We start from the raw sequence: 15,261 nt of genomic DNA, 5'->3' as shown, positions 1-15,261 counted from the left end.
ATTGATTAAAAGTGCCACATTATTCTGTGTCTCTACATTTAGGTGTTATATTAGTTCTCTAGGGCTCCTGTAACAAAGTATCACAAACTGGGTGGCTTACACAATAGAAATTTATTGTCTCACAGTTCTGGAGACCAGGAGTCCAAGCTCTAGACGATGGCAATATTGGTTCCTTTTGAAAGCTGTCAGAGAAAATCTGTTCCATGCCTCTCTTCTAGCTTTTGGTGGGTTGCTGGCAATCTTTGACATTCCTTGGCTTGTAGATGCGTCACCCTTTCTCTTCCTTTATATTCACATGGGTTCTCCCTGTGTGTGTTTCTGGGTCCAAAATACCATCTTTTAAGATAAAGATTAGTCATATTGGATTGGAAGCCCACCTCACTTCAATATGACCTCATCTTAATTAACTACATTTGTAACTGCTCTCCGAATAAGGTCACATCCTGAAGCCCTGGGGGATTAGAACTTCGACATATGAATTTAAGGAGGAGACACAATTCAATCCGTAACAGCAGTGTTCAGCTAAAGTTGTAGGAAAATCTTACTTCATCCATGCGTAAAAACTACCTGCAGAATAAAGCCCGATGACTTGTGAGGGCCTTCACAATCAGGGCTGTACGAACCTACCTGCCTCCCCTCCAGCCTCCCCACACCCTCTGCCTCCCACTGCAGCCACTTTGGATGATTCATACTCCCTGCCTTCTCCACAGGCTTAGCTTCCACCCCTTCCCAGCAGGATTCCGTTCCTCTGCAGCCTTTCTAGCTCTCTTTCTAGTCCTATGTCTCTCCATAAAGGCCCGATAAAGAATGACTAGCAGACCATCAAGGGAGTGTCTGTCCAGCATCCTCCTCTCCAAGCTTGCACATATACGGTTATCTCCGCACCCCAGGGCCTTGCACGTCTCCTTGCTCTGGGAATTTCCCATTCAAGAGTGTTTCAGGTTCAACGAAGCTCAAACTCAGGTGCCTTAGAGCCTGGCTATCAGGCTCTTGGGCTCTTTACAGTTCGCAAGACTCTTATGCCCCCTGGAGGTCGGGACGCGAGCACGCAGGAACAGAGACCAGCCACACTAACGAAGACTCGTCTTTATTGAACTTTTTTTCTCGGGGCTGACATCTGGCAAGCAGAGGGGCGAGGGCAGGGCCAGGACGGGGCCCAAGCAAGGGCTCAGACCCCGGACCGTCCCCACGGCGCGACAGTCGAGGTAGCTGCAGACTGGCAAAGGTGCCCGGAGCAGGGTCGTGGCGCTGGCTCTGCGCCTGCGCGGCGACCCATGGTCAAAATGCCGGCCGCATGGTTACCGCTGGCTTGCAAGAGGCGCTGCAGCCGGCCCTGGAGGCCCGGAGGACCTGGTCGCCGCTTGCCCAGGGTGAGGATGCCAGCCGCATGATTGCCGGTGCCGTGCAGCAGCTCGTAGAGTCGGCAGGAGCACGTCTTCTGGCGGCAGCAGTCGGGCAGGGGCTGCGCGGCCGCCCCGGGCGACAGAAGTGAGGGCGGTGGCAGCAGCAGCAGCAACAGCAGCAGCGTCACGGCGGCCCAGGAGACCTAGGGAGGTGGAGACCGGGCCCTGGGGGTCTTCCCGGTGCGCCCGCATCCACCCCCTACACCCAGGCCTTGTTCAGCTGGTCGCGCTCCCCTTCCTGGCCTGCGCCCCTCGCTTACTGTCCCTTCGTTTTCCTGCCTCTGCGGCCATGTTTCGTGAAGGACTCTGTTGGAGAATGGTTCATGTGGCTCCTTTACCTGCTCATCCTTCAAGTCCTAGCACAGCATTTCCTCCAGGAAGCCCTTTGAGACCCCCTGGGAAGAATGACTCTCTCTTCTGGGTACCCTTAGTCTGTTGTACTCCCATTAGAGTGTTTACCACTCCACCTGAAAATAGATGTGTCTGAATCTGTTTGCCCCAGAAGTTTGTACACTTAAGGAAAAAGAGCGGTATTTAATCCTGCTCTTCCTCCTCACAGCTGCAAACCTGTGGAAATCAAGGGCTGGCAGGATCTAAATTGCTGTCTTGTCTGCTTGCTCCTTGCAAGAGCACTGCATTCTGTGGCTTTGGTCCACCAGTTTCCTACCCTCTCATGGGACACAGCTTCTTCAACTTGTGAACTGGGTATTAAGTAATTCCTACTGTGCAGGGCTGCTGGGAGGATGAAATGAGATGTCAGGTGCGAACACGGCAGCTGATACACAGTAAGTGCTCAATAAACAGCTCTTAGGAGAACAGGGCACAATCGAATATTAGCCAAGGCAGGTTCTGGCCAAGGGTCCACCCAGTCCCCTGCCTGCCTCAGAGCCCACGTAGGAGAAAACTAAGAGAGGAGACAGACACCTTTCGCCTTTCTGCCACCCCTGAGTAAGCACTCTCATTGCCCCTTGGTATGATATGTCCCCTCCATCCCTGGCTCTTTTGTTACCTTTGTAGAAGGAGGGTTCATGGTGTCTGGATCTCAGAGTGGGGCAGCCAGGAAAGTTGTTGTCTCCAGTGATCCAAATAGCCAGGAAACTGGAGGCCGTCAACTGTGACCTGCTGCCAGGGACCCGGAGTTTATAGTTCTCTGAGGTGGCGGAGGAGAGACAAGCACTTGCGTCCACTCTGGGGCCAGACAAAGGCAAGTCTAAGATTAGTCTTGTGCAGGGGGGTGGTCTCCAGGCTGGGCCCAAGGAATGGCCGCCAAGGCACTTAGAGGCTGGAGTTGGATCGCTGTGCCCCTGGTCCCCCCCTTGTCTGTCTGCCTGCTCCCTGGAGATGGCGCGGTCTCCGGGCACTAATGAGGCCACCTTGCACCCAGGAATCTGGGAGCACAAAAGAGGCCTTGGCTGGGGCTTTGGCATGGGACAATGTGTGTGTGGGGGGAGCAGCTGCTAATTAGGGGCAGGAGAGGAGGTGGTCATGAAACCCACTCTCCACATGGTATATGTGGAGGGGGGAGGGCACCCGGGTAGCAGACCTCTCTTCTCCTGCTGCTTGTCACTGCCACTGGGGTCTGTCAGGCTCCAGGGCCCTCTTCCTCCATGGAAAAATGCTTATGAGCTGGCTCTCCCTTCTCCCAGCTCTCTTATTCCCTCTACCTTTTCCACCAACCCCCAAGATGGAAAACCTTGAAAACCGAACCTAGGCACCGGGAGGGAAGCAGCCAAACCTGGTCTTATCCTTTGACCTCCCCAAGCTTCCTTCCTGGAAGGGAGGATGGGGTCCTATCCCACCAGCAGTGAGTGAGCCACCATGCCTGAAGTTTCTTATTCAGGGCACTGTCCATCGAGCACCTGCTCTGTGCCAGGCCCTGCACTGGGCGCTGGAGTGACAGCGTGCATAGGACATGCCCAGTTTTCAAGGAGCTCCAAAGTGTAGGTGGGGGTGCGACCTGGCATAATGATAGCTCAGTGGGAGAAAGGACTCTGAAAAGGCCTTTCATGAAAAGGAGATTTCTACCCAGTAAGACCGGAGAAGTCATTCTGCAGAAGGGACAACTTAAGCAAAGGCCTGGAGGTGACAGTGCTTAGCTCATGTGGGGTAGTGGAGGGTCATCCTCATGGTCACAGATTCCCTCAGAAGGGATAGGTGGTTGGACAGGCAAATGAGGGCCAGAAACATAATCTTTCTGAGTTTTTTGGCTAAATCACTAATTACCTACTGATTAAAATCAGTTACCTTACATTTTCTGGTCCAAAGCTGGAGAATTTTCTTTTTTTTTGAAAAGCAGAGTATCCCTTTTATTATAATGTCTTTTTACATAACCTTTTCAACCTAGATTCAGGTAACCACCTGTCTCTCCCATCATAGGAGAAGGGTCCTGCACATTACAATAGGCAAAAAGGCTTTTAGGAAATAAAATATTTTAAATTGAATCATTACAGTTTTTCAATTTTCTTGAGTACATTGGAAAGTGGGAAAAAGACAGGAAGGAAAAATGGTGTTCCAAACAACCAGACTGTAACATCCTCTAGGTTTAAAGGGTCTTAGAGGCTAAGCAGATTGATCTTGATCCTGTGGGTGCTAGGGAGCCATGGAGGATTTTAGCAGGAAGGAGTTCAGCGGCTGATGTAGGAGCCAAGTGGATGGGCACAGGGGCCTGGAATTCAGAGGCAGAATCAAAGACTTAGGTGCCATGTTACTTAGGAGGAGCTTCGGGGCCTTGGGCAAGCCTCACACCCTCACGAAGACTCAGTGTCCTCCACGGGTATGATCAGCAGTTGACCACGTGTTCTCCACAGTTGCTTCCTGCTGTGATGCTTTATGATTTGCAGTACAGCCTCTGCCCATGGAAGTGATTGGTGGGTGCTGGGCCAGGAAGGGGACCCATGCTGAGCCAGGGCCAGGGCAGTTGGGAAGCAGCCCCTTCATGTTTAGGTTAAGCTTGGGATGGGGAGAGGTAGAAGGGGGTTTCGTGTCTTCTGAGTTAACCCAGGCCATAGCTCCTCCAGAGCTCTCAAGCACACACACCCCAGTGGAAAGTGGGGAGAAAGCGCTGACATCCAGAGCTGAAAGTTGAGGGTGGGGCGACAGGCTTCAGCAGGAGCAGCGTGAAAGGGACCACTGTGCTTTCCCCAAAAGCAGACCCTGAGTCAAGAATCTGGGTGCAAGAGGTTTATTTGGGAGGTGAGCCTAGAAAACACGTAAGGGAGTGGTGATGGAAAGAAAGCCATTAAGAACTGTGTAAATAAGAGCGCTGCCACTGTGGACAGCTGGTGCAAAATACACTTCAGAACTGTCGCCCTGAGGGACAGTGAAGCTGAGGTCAGTATTCACAACTCCTGTTCCCTGCTGACTGAGAGTCACTCCTGGGAACGTTAATTCCCAGTACTTCCAGTCTGCCCAGAGCACGGGGCCGAGAGACACGGGAGCCATCAGCATGTCTCAGAACTCTCTGGCAGTGACCTCCAGTGTGGGCTGAGGAGTGCACTTGGGCCAGGCACTGCGGGCATCTGCTATACCCCTGAAGTCGCCGGCTTAGAACTGGCTAAGTCAGACATCCTTAAGGCCCCGCGGCTCTGATCCACAACTGTTGGGTGACAGAGTCAAAGACCCTAGCCAAGGGCTCCCCATCCAGAAAGACCCCGCAGGAGAGAGTGAGGTGGCCTTTGGGGGTGACTGGGGCACTGGGCAGGCCTCGGCTTAGGACAGCACCCTGCTCTGCAGGAGCCGGGCCAGGTGCCTGTGCCGAAGGACCCGGGGCATCTCAGGAGGGAAGCAGGATGAGGGGCAGGCAGCGAGGGCTTCCCGGAGTTCTCTGAAGGCCCCCTGCCCCACCAGGTGGACTCTGGCAGGGCCCACGCTGCCCCGGAACCTCAGGGACTTGTAGCAGGGAGAGACTTCCTGAAGGCAGTGGTCAAGCTGAGAACAGAAAGGCCTGATTGAGGCTGGCATGTGGCTGTACGACATGTGGCATGTGGATGAGGTTTGCCTGACTGTGCCCACCATATGTATGGATAGGAATTTCATGTGTACACGTGTCTGTGGGATGCACCCCTCCCTTCCCAGAGCCTCAGGAAAGTTTTCCCTGCCCACCTCCTCCCCATCATTCCGTTGTGCCCACAGCACCTGGGGGTATGCAGAGTAAAGGGGACATGCAGTGAAATCCTGTCCCTGTCTCATTTACCTTGTCTCTGTTTTCCTCTGACAGGTTCCTCAGCCCCCTCAGTGCCACAAACACCTCATAGTGGGGAGCAGAGCCCCCTGAGGAATCTGCAGACAAACCCCACACACATGCACTCCTGTGAACAGGGCAGCTTCCACAGCCAATGACCGCTGCCCCTCCCATTCGTCCCCATTCTGACATTCATGGGGCTTCTTGGTGGGGAGGGGGATAAATGGAACCTGGAACTTAGTCCTCAGTATGAAACAGGTGAGGAACGGAAATGGGAAGAGACTGTAGCAGGAGGGATGGGAGTTAAATGTGGGGAAGGACTTCTAGGATCAGCGAAGTACGCCGGGTCTTAGCTCCTTCCTAGAGGTCTCCCAGGAGGATGGGTATGGGTTAGGGGACAGCCAGCCCGAGAACAGGGGCGGGAGCTGATAGAGAAGCTTACCCAGAATGCTGCTCTCCACACAGCCATGGTCCAACAGCTTGGCCCCTGGCCATTGCACCACTGCTCGGCCCAGAGCCTCGAAGAACACGTCCTCCCTCATGTCTTCTCCTCGCACACTCAGGGTCTGGCCCAGCCTGGAGAGGAGAGACGAGAAGGCAGAGGAGTCCAGGGCACAAGGATGGCCCCTCAACTCCCTGGGAGGTCACCTACCTGCCGACGAACCTGACAACTGGACACTGGTTGTAGGCACCAACCACCTGTACCACATCACCCAGACAGCACCTGACAGGGTGGTCGTGGGGAGAGGTCAGGCCCAAGGACCCATTAGCTCATGCCCCTGGCTCTCAACAGAGTCCCAGAGGGCCTGAGGTGGCTGGGGGTGGGCAGGTAATCACCTGGTGAGGCTGGCGTGGTCAGTCAGCACCAGCTCGTACTCCTTGCCCTTCTGGGCCTCGGCCAGCAGGATGGTGGCAGCAGCCTCTTCCCGGTCTCCTTCTTTGACTGGGAGCAGCTCAATCAAGGGGGCACCAGGGGTCAGGACGTAGACTCCATGGGGCTGCTCCGGCCACAGGTTCAGGCCCATTACTCCTGAGGGGAGCAAGCAAGCTTCTCATCTGGCGGGGCCACTGTGTTCTGCTAGGCCCTCACCTCTGAGCATCTGATGTCACTGCTGCCCTTCCGCCCCCTCCTTTGTGGCTTTCCTAGGCTTAGCACACTGCCCCTAGGGCCCTAACTGGGAAGAGGCAGTGGTTCTGGAGGCAGCGGGCCTGGGAGTAAATGCTGGTGCCGTGTGAATTTATGTAACCTCTGTAAGCCTCAGTTTCTTCGTCTGTAAAATGGAGCTGCTGGTGTTGGGGAGGATATACAGTGTGTTGGGGAGGATTAAATGCGATGATAATGGAGGGCTCACTGCACGGCACCGAGCTGTGTGATTTCTGCCCCCGTCCCCTGGCCACCACCCTTGAGTCCTGCTGACCTCCAGAGGCAGCATAAGCAGGTGAGAAGAAGGCTAGCCCTTGGCACCACAAGGCCCCCAGGGCAGCCACAGCCTCGGCCTGGCCTCCTGCATCCAGAGTCACCGCCACCTGCATCTTTGGCCAGAGCCGAAGGGCCAGTCCTCGGGGCCCCTGCTCTAGGGCCTCCCGCAGCTCAGCTGCCCGTCTCGGGAGGGGTGCTCCTTGGTTCCCAGCAGCTATTGCCTCAGCCAGCTTTTCACCGTTGGCCTCCAGGCCCAAGAAGACGTCCAAGAGTTCGACTGCCGTCCTGGCTTCCAATGCCCGCAGCCCTGGGGACCTCAGTGCCTCCAACAGTAGAGCCCCAGGGGCCTTGGATGCAGGGTGGGTAACCTGGCTGAGGGCATGCCAAGGCCAGGGCAGGGGGTGGGGCCAGGGGGAAGTAGGAGTCACACAGGCCATGCCTCCGGGAGCCAGGACTTCTGGGTAGGCCTTGTTAAGGGCTGCCAGACCCAGCAAGGTGGCCTGGAGGGAGACAAAAGAGGTTGTTGGCCCCTGGGCTGAGCCAGACCCCAGGGTTTGGCTGCAGGTAGGGGTTTCTGGTGGGGCTGGGCTCCATTCTTCTCAGTTTACCTGCAGAGAGGCCTCCCCATGGTGCTGGTTTGACGTAGGAGGCAGGAGCCTCTCCCCACTTTCCTCCTCCTGGGCCTGGCTTGCCTTGGTCAGAGGGAGATGATTCCGGAAGGTAGTCATATCTGTGGCCCCAAAGACACCATAAACTCCTTATGAAGCCACAGAATTTCCCAAGAGTTTCAGGAAGGGACCCAGAATAGGTCTGGGGAGAAGGGGACTATCAGTGCCCAGGAGGGGAAAATTCATCTTGACCGATCCAGAGCCAGGGAGGGTCTCCGGGCCAGGCCCCTCTGTGTCGGCAGCGGAAGAGGGGAGGAGACATGTTCAGATCCTGGACTCTGACTGTCCTGTGGGGTTGCTTTCTCTTTGGGCCACCTCCCCAGACCCTGGAAAACACACCTGTGCTCCCCGTGAGGGGACAGCGGGGACCCTGGGCTTCCTTCAGACACCACCTCAGGGTCTGCCGCTGGCTCTGGCCCACGTGCAGCGAGCTCTGCTCCAGTCTCCGCTGCTGCCAGGCGGCCGCCCAGCACAGGACCGCCCATGCCACACGGTGCTGGAGGCCAGCAAGCCAGGACCACCTGGGCCCCTGGGACTGCTGCTGCCGGAGCATGGCCAGCGGTGGCAGCAGCAGCAGCACCAGCAGCAGCAGCAGCAGCAGCAACAGCAGCGGCAACAGCAGCAGCATCTCCAGGTAGCCCCTGGGAGGAAGAAGGGACCAGAGTGCTGGTGTCGGAGGGGCAGGGAATAACCCACTTCGTACCACTCCCACCCCCGCTCGACCACAGACAGGAAAGCCAAGGACAAAGGAAGTTTGGGAAGAAGCCAGGACCCCCTTCAGGCAGGTGAGACGGAGGAGAGAGCATCGGGCTTTAGAGTCACACTGACCTAAGTTCGAGTCCTGACCCTGCCACTTGCTACCTGTTTGACCTCAGGTAATTCAGCTAGCTGCTCTGAGCTCCGTTCCCCTGTCTGTCAAATGGGAACATAATACCCCCCTCAGAAGGTGCAGAAAGGGCTTGGCGTGGTGCCTGCTTAATGAATGACAGATCTTGCCTATTCCTGCCTGAGTGTCTCTGCTTCGTCCCGGGATCCACCCTGTACCAGCTCTGCGTCCCTCCCAAGCCCTGGACAGAGGTTCATGTCCCACATGCACCTGTCACCGCCCACTTGTGCCTACTCCCCGCACCCAGGGCCCCCTCAGCACTCCGGTCTCAGTACACAGCAGGCCAGAAAGATGAAGCCATGGCTTTACAGGCCTGGGCTGCACAACAGGGAAATCCGGCCACTGAGCCTAAGGGAGGAGCTGGGATGGGGGGTGCTCTTAAAGGAGCCAGTCGCCTAAGGAGGACGTGCTGGGTGCTGGCCTAAGCTGGCAGACGTGGGAAGCTAGGGCAGAGAAAAAGAAAGCTAAGTGTGGAAAAGAGCACCAAGAAGCAGCTTCAGCTGGGAGCGAGGCACGCCCCATCCTGGAGTAGATTCAAGCTTGTGCACTGATAAAAATCAGTATTTTCTCCCAACCCAGAACTCTTCTTCAGAAAGGTAGTAGAGAAAGAAAGCACATGTTTATTGAGTAAGCATTATACCAGAATGTGATTGTATCACAGGCGATCTGCCAGATCACAAAGACAGAAGAGAATCTCACTCCATTTTACACCCAGGTAGATGGAACCCATTACACACGTTCTCAATACAAGCGATTACTAGTCCTCAAATGAAAGGACCCGATGGCACTAGTTGTCACATGTAGTTCATCCTAACTTTACCCGGTAATTGGGGACACCATCTGTGTTAGCTTGTTGGCTTTAGCCCAAGGAAAAATACACTTCTATCTATGGCACGAGGTCGTTTTAGAGCAAGGTGCCCCCTGAAGTTAGGCTCCTGCTCTCTTGCTGTAAAGTTGGAGAAGCTGTGCTCTAGAATAAAGTCCTTCTGCTGTCCAAGGTTAAGCCCTCCCTCCACCTGTGCTCTTGACCCAGGCTCTCAGACATTAATCGGCCTCACCTACCTCTAGGTCTTGCAGCGTCTCTTCCTTCTTTTCACAGCTGAGCTTCTTCGCACAGGTCTGCTCTCACCATCAGGCCGCCTACCTCGCTTTCACTCCTTTTTATTTTTGGCTGATCTCTTGCTTTTTTTTTTTTTATAACAGCTTTATTAGACAGAATTCAAACATCATACAAATCACCCATTCAAAGTGTATAATGTAATGGTTCCTAGTATATTCACAGATTCATGCAATGCCAACAGTCAATTTTATAACATTTTCATTACCTAGAAAATAACCCTGTACCCTTTAGCTATACCACCATTCCCTTCCCAGACTCCCCTGCCACAGCCCTAAGCAACCACAAATATACTTTGTCTCTATAGATTTGCCTGTTCTGAACATTGCACACAAATGGAATTATAAAACATGTGGTCTTTTGTGTCTGGCTTCTTTCACTTAGCATAATGTTTTCAAGGTTCTTCTATGAGGTACTGCGTATCAGTAATTCATTCCTTTTTATTGTCAAATAATATTCCATTGGATGTAATACTATCCAAGTGTGGTGCGTAAACAACACATTTGTTTATTCACTCACCAGTCGACGGACATTTGGGTTGTTTCTGCTCTTCGGCTATTACGTATAATGCTGTTATAAACATTTATGTACAAGTTTTTCTGTGGACATATATTTCAATTTTTCTTGTGTAGATACCTATAAGTAGAATGACTGAGTCGTATAGTAACTCTTTAACCGTTTAAGAAACTGCTACACTAGTTTCCAAAGGGGCCACACCATTTTACATTCCCACCAGCAGTATATGAACGTTCTAATTTCTTTACGTCCTTGCCAACACTTGTCTTATGTGGCCTTTCGGTTTAGCCATCTTAGTGGGATGTGAAGTGATATGAGTCCATTTCAGTTTGCATTTCCCTGATGACTAATGACGTCGAGCACCTTTTTATGTGTTTAGTGGCCATTGTACATCTTCCTCAGGGAAACGTCTTTTCAGACCCTGTACCCATCTTTTAATTGGGTTGACTTTTTATTATTAAATTATAAGAGTTTTTTATGTATTTTATGTACGAGCCCCCTATCGGGTATATGATTTGCAAATATTTTCTCCCATTCTGTGGGCTGTCTTCCTTTTCCTGATAGCGCCCTTTGTACTGGAAAAAATTCCCTGAGGTATACTGGAACTGACCTCTGAAGGAGGACATGGCTGAGACCGAAGAAAGAGGCTGGCAACTCCAGAATTAAACAAAGAGTTTATTAAAAGAACTTACAGACAGAAGCAGACTTGGGCAGCAGCAAGACAGTGGATTTCCACACCTGAGAGGGGATGGGGGCTTGATATATGTATAGCCTTCAGGAATCCAGGTGGCTTGTAACCAAGTGGCACATGCTTGTTAAGAGCTGTATATTCCAAAGCAATAAACAAATTAATGGGCCTCCTTATCTATGTAAAAACCCTCCTTTCCGGTGATACAGGCGCAATCTTCTTTGTGAAAATGCTAAACGCATAAGGACAGGGATGTCCTCTACCATCAGCGGTGCTCCTTTGATGTTGAAGAATAAGTTATTTCCAGAAAAAAAAAATGGTATTAATTCTTTAAATGTTTGGTGAAATTCAGTGGTGAAGCCTGGGCTTTTCTTTGTAGACTCATTCAATCTCTTGTTATAAATCTATGCAGATTGTCTATTTATTTTATTTTTTTAATTTATTTTAATTAGTTTTAAGTATACAGTAAGTACATTGGTTAGACATCTATATAGTTCATAAAACGATCCCCCCAGTTGCTCCCTCCCTCCCCTGACATTCCCTATGCCGTGCTCCCCATCCCCGTGACCATCCAGCGGCTACTAATTTGTACTTCTTTAACCCTTCACCCCATTCTCCCAGCCCTCCAAATCCCCCTCCCCTCTGTACGTCACCAAATTGTCCACTATATTTGTGAGTCTGTTTTTGATTAATTTGTTCTTTTTATTCCTTAGATTCCGCATATAAGTGAAATCATATAGTGTTTATCTTTCTCTGACTTAAATACCTTCTAGGTCCATCAAAGCAACATCTTTTTCCATCTCCTTCCTTTTAGTTTGTGTCTTTTAATATGAAGTGTGTCTCTTGTAGGCAGCATATGTAGGGGTTTTGTTTTCTTATCCATTCAGCCACTCTATCTTTTGGTTGGAGCACTTAATTCTTTTCCATTTGAAGAACTTATTGATAGAAATGTAGTTGTTACCATTCTTTACTCCTCTTTTTGATACACGTTTTTTCTTCTTAAAGAAGTCCCTCTAACATCTCCGGTAATAGTGGCTTGGTGGTGATAAATTCCTTTAGCTTATTTTTGTCTGGGAAGCTTTTTATTTGTCCTTCAACTCTAAATGATAGCTTTGCTGGATAGATTATTCTTGGTTATAGATCCTAGGTCTTCATCATGTCAAATATTTTTTTTCCAAGCCCTTCTGTCCTGCATAGTTTCTTTTGAGAAATCAGCTGCCAGTCTTATGGATGTTCCCTTATGGGTAACTATCTGTTTTTCTCTTGCTGCTTTTAATATTCTTTCTTTGTATTTAACCTTTGGCATTTTAATTATGATGTGTCTTGGTGTTGGTCTTTTGGGGTTCATCTTTTTTGGAACTTTCTGAGCTTCCTGGGGTTGTATGTCTATTTCCTTCACCAGGTTAGGGAAGTTTTCCATCATTATTTCTTGAAACAGCTGTTCAACATCTTGTCTTCAGTTACACCGATCAGATGGATATTTGGACACTATTAAGTGTCCCATATGCTCCTTAAATATTTTTACAATTTTGGCATCTTATCTCTTGCCATTCTGATTGAGTGTCCTTGGCTTTCCCATCTTCTAGATAGGGCATTTGATCTTTTTCTTTATTCACGCTGTTTATTCCTTTGTTTATTCCATTTAATATACTTCTCATCTCAGATAATGTGTTCTTCATTTCAGACTCGTTCCTTTTTATAATTTCCATTTCCATTTTTATGCTTTTTATGTCTTTGTTGAAATTCTCACTGAATTTAACCAAAAGTTCATTGAGCATCTTTATAAACAGTGTTTTGAACTCTGCATCTGTTAGATTAGTTGACTCCATTATATCTGGATCTCTGTTCTGTTCTCTCATACGGTTTCTGCTTCTTTGTCATCCCATTTTGGCTGCCTTCCCACGCCTGTTTATGTACTAAGCAAAGCTCCTAAGTCTCCCAGTCTTATTAGTGTGGATCTGTGTAGCAGGTGTCCAGTGGCACAGTCCTGAGAGGGGTTCAGCTGCAGGCCAAATTTAGCCCAAGCCTCTGCCCCTCCGGGGCCGCCTTTTAAGATTCAGCAAGCAATCCACAGATGTTGTGCTTATAGTTGCCTCAAAAGGCCACACCAGAAACTGAGGCCAGCTGGTTCCAGTGTGAGTCTAGGTGCTCCTCAGCAAGGCACACTTGACTCGCTGAAGCTATACCAGAATGTGGCTTGGGTGGGGCCTCGAGTTGGGGGAGGCAGGGTTTCAGGGAATCCTCTGGGCAGAGTGACCTCTGTTATCCAGTTTGGTGACGTCGCAGCTATGGCGGCGCTGTGTACAGAGCACTGGGACAGGGGAGGGCTCAACAGGGAACAATGGATACCGCAGGTACTTCTGTACAGAATGAGTCTCTCCTCGGCCCTCACTCCGACAATGTCTCCCTGTAAGCCCCTGGTGCCCCCTGCACACAGCTGAACCAGTACTAGTGCTCAGAGCGAGTAGGTCTGTCACTGGGAAAATCTGCTCGCGGACGCGGCCCCTTTAAGAGGCTTCGGCGGCTGCCGCAGCCTCCGTCTCACTCAACCACTCGAGACCAGGCAGCCCTGCGTCCTCGCCTCATCCTACCTTCTGCCGTTGCAGGGTGCTTTCTTGGATTTCCCCCTAGTTGTATGGCTTGTTCATCTAGATTCCAGGAGATTTTTCCTTGCTGCTGCTCCTTGTTTCCGTCACAACTTTGGTTGCCAGAGGGATGAACAGAGCCTCTATCATCTATGCCATTTTGGTTGTCCCCTTTATTTCTTAGTTCCTATCTTTCTAGGAATTTGTCCATTTCACCTAAGTTATCTAATGTATAAGCATACAATTGTTCATAGTACTCCTTTATAATTCTTTTATTTCTGTAAGGTCTATAGTAATGTTTCCTTTTTTCTGATTCTTTTTTTCTTGGTCAATCTAGTGAAAGGTTGTCAACGTTGATCTTTTAAAAAAATAGTTTTTGGTTTTATTTTCTCTATTGTTTTTCTATTCCCTATTTCATTAATGTCTGCTCTATTTATCACTTCTTTCCTACAGCTTGCTTTAGTTTTTTTTTTTTTTTTCAATGTCTTAAGTTGGAAGGTTGGGTTATCGAGATTTTTCTTCCTTTTTAATATAGGTCTTTACAGCTATAAAATTTTCTCTAAGTACTGCTTTAGCTGCATCCCATAAGTTTTATGTTGTATATTTATTTTCATTCCTCTCATAGTATTTTCTAGTTTCCTTTTTGATTTCTTCCTTAACCCATTGGGTATTTTGGAGTGTATTGTTTTATTTCCATATATTAGTAAAATTTCCAGGGCTTGTTACTGGTATATCTTTAGTGAGTGGCTGGATTACTTTGGTGAGTTTATCTATTTCCCACATAATGTGAAGCTTGTTATTGTTCTTCAGGGGGGTGCAGACTCGAGTATGCCCACAGTCACCCTAGCATAACAGTGATTTTTCATAGGTCTTTGTCTCTATCCCTGACCATAGCCAGCTGTTAAATTACACTAATTATTGGCTGGTTGCTATATATTTTTTTCAACAATGCCCTGGAAAATAAATTGCTCCCCAAACTGATCCAATCAAATTCAGGCTTTGAAGGTCAGTATTTGAGGTTTGTTCTGACTCTGAGAGAGCTCCTCCCAGCTGTCTCTTTCACCATCTCTCTCCAGCAAACTAGCCAGCCCAGGTTAGCCTATATCACCAATGTAGCTATCATTTGTCTTTCATCACAACCTCCAGTTTTTGAGAGCACTCTTAAGCTTGAAATTCTTTTGCAAATTCAGTCAGTTCATTTGAGGAGACAGTCAAAGCTCTCTGTTCTATAGCCTAACTCTCCCTTCTAAGTCAAAATCTCTGAGCCATGGCTCTGGCCTCTGGTGTTGGAGGTGGGAATAATGGCACACTGCTGAGTGATGTACCCACCTCAAAAACTGAATACCTTTTTCTTTCTTAACTCCTATTTGTTCCTTAAGAGCCAGCTCGAGCTGTTTGTTGCCCTTCCGCTGTGTTCTTTTGTATTCGATAATGGTCTTGGGATACCTTTACTAATATAATAACAGCATGAACTAATATCCTGTCTTAACTGTTTGTGTTAGCTGCCTTTCCCCAACTGCAATCCTCTTGAGGGCAGGAACAATTTCTCATCCCACACACAGTGCCTGGCTCAGGGCAGGTACTCTAAATGCACTGAATTTTAAAGATGAGCTTCATAAGAGGAAGAGTGCAGAGACAGGAGGCTAGGAGATAAAGACTATCATTCTAATTTCCAAAACATATGAGCAGGAAGGTAAGAAATGCTCCCCCGCATCTGCCATCAAAACTGATGCCTCGTTCTCTGAGGCAGCCAACTCCCAACTAGTTCTTTTCAGAGTCAAACTGATGATTTCATACT

The 15,261-nt window shown here is 49.7% G+C and overlaps 2 protein-coding genes across 3 annotated transcripts; both read right to left on the bottom strand.

Annotated features, from left to right (window-relative positions):
- Positions 1 to 1,071: 1,071 nt before the first annotated feature.
- Positions 1,072 to 3,723, bottom strand: HCRT (hypocretin neuropeptide precursor). The gene is made up of 2 exons (XM_039873459.1): positions 2,413 to 3,723; positions 1,072 to 1,546 (listed from the first exon to the last, which is right to left on the bottom strand). Exons 1-2 carry the CDS (start codon positions 2,431 to 2,433, stop codon positions 1,169 to 1,171), a joined length of 399 nt encoding a protein of 132 aa, XP_039729393.1. The 5' UTR covers positions 2,434 to 3,723; the 3' UTR covers positions 1,072 to 1,168.
- Positions 3,724 to 4,568: 845 nt separating this feature from the next.
- On the bottom strand, positions 4,569 to 8,909 carry GHDC (GH3 domain containing). Of its 2 annotated transcripts, none has more exons than XM_039873457.1 (9): positions 8,768 to 8,909; positions 8,011 to 8,312; positions 7,612 to 7,733; positions 7,002 to 7,503; positions 6,421 to 6,613; positions 6,236 to 6,307; positions 6,026 to 6,159; positions 5,596 to 5,681; positions 4,569 to 5,330 (listed from the first exon to the last, which is right to left on the bottom strand). In XM_039873457.1, exons 2-9 carry the CDS (start codon positions 8,297 to 8,299, stop codon positions 5,112 to 5,114), a joined length of 1,617 nt encoding a protein of 538 aa, XP_039729391.1. In that variant the 5' UTR covers positions 8,300 to 8,312; positions 8,768 to 8,909; the 3' UTR covers positions 4,569 to 5,111. The 2 variants fall into 2 exon arrangements, with proteins under 2 accessions (XP_039729391.1, XP_039729392.1); XM_039873458.1 differs by having other exon boundaries at positions 8,801 to 8,895.
- Between the last annotated feature and the right edge of the window lie 6,352 nt (positions 8,910 to 15,261).

Source organism: Pteropus medius, unplaced genomic scaffold, assembly GCF_902729225.1.
Source record: "Pteropus medius unplaced genomic scaffold, Ma_sr-lr_union100, whole genome shotgun sequence".
Classification (NCBI taxonomy): domain Eukaryota; kingdom Metazoa; phylum Chordata; class Mammalia; order Chiroptera; family Pteropodidae; genus Pteropus; species Pteropus medius.
Note: the sequence above shows the minus strand (reverse complement) of the source record. Positions and strands in the feature narration are given on the sequence as shown.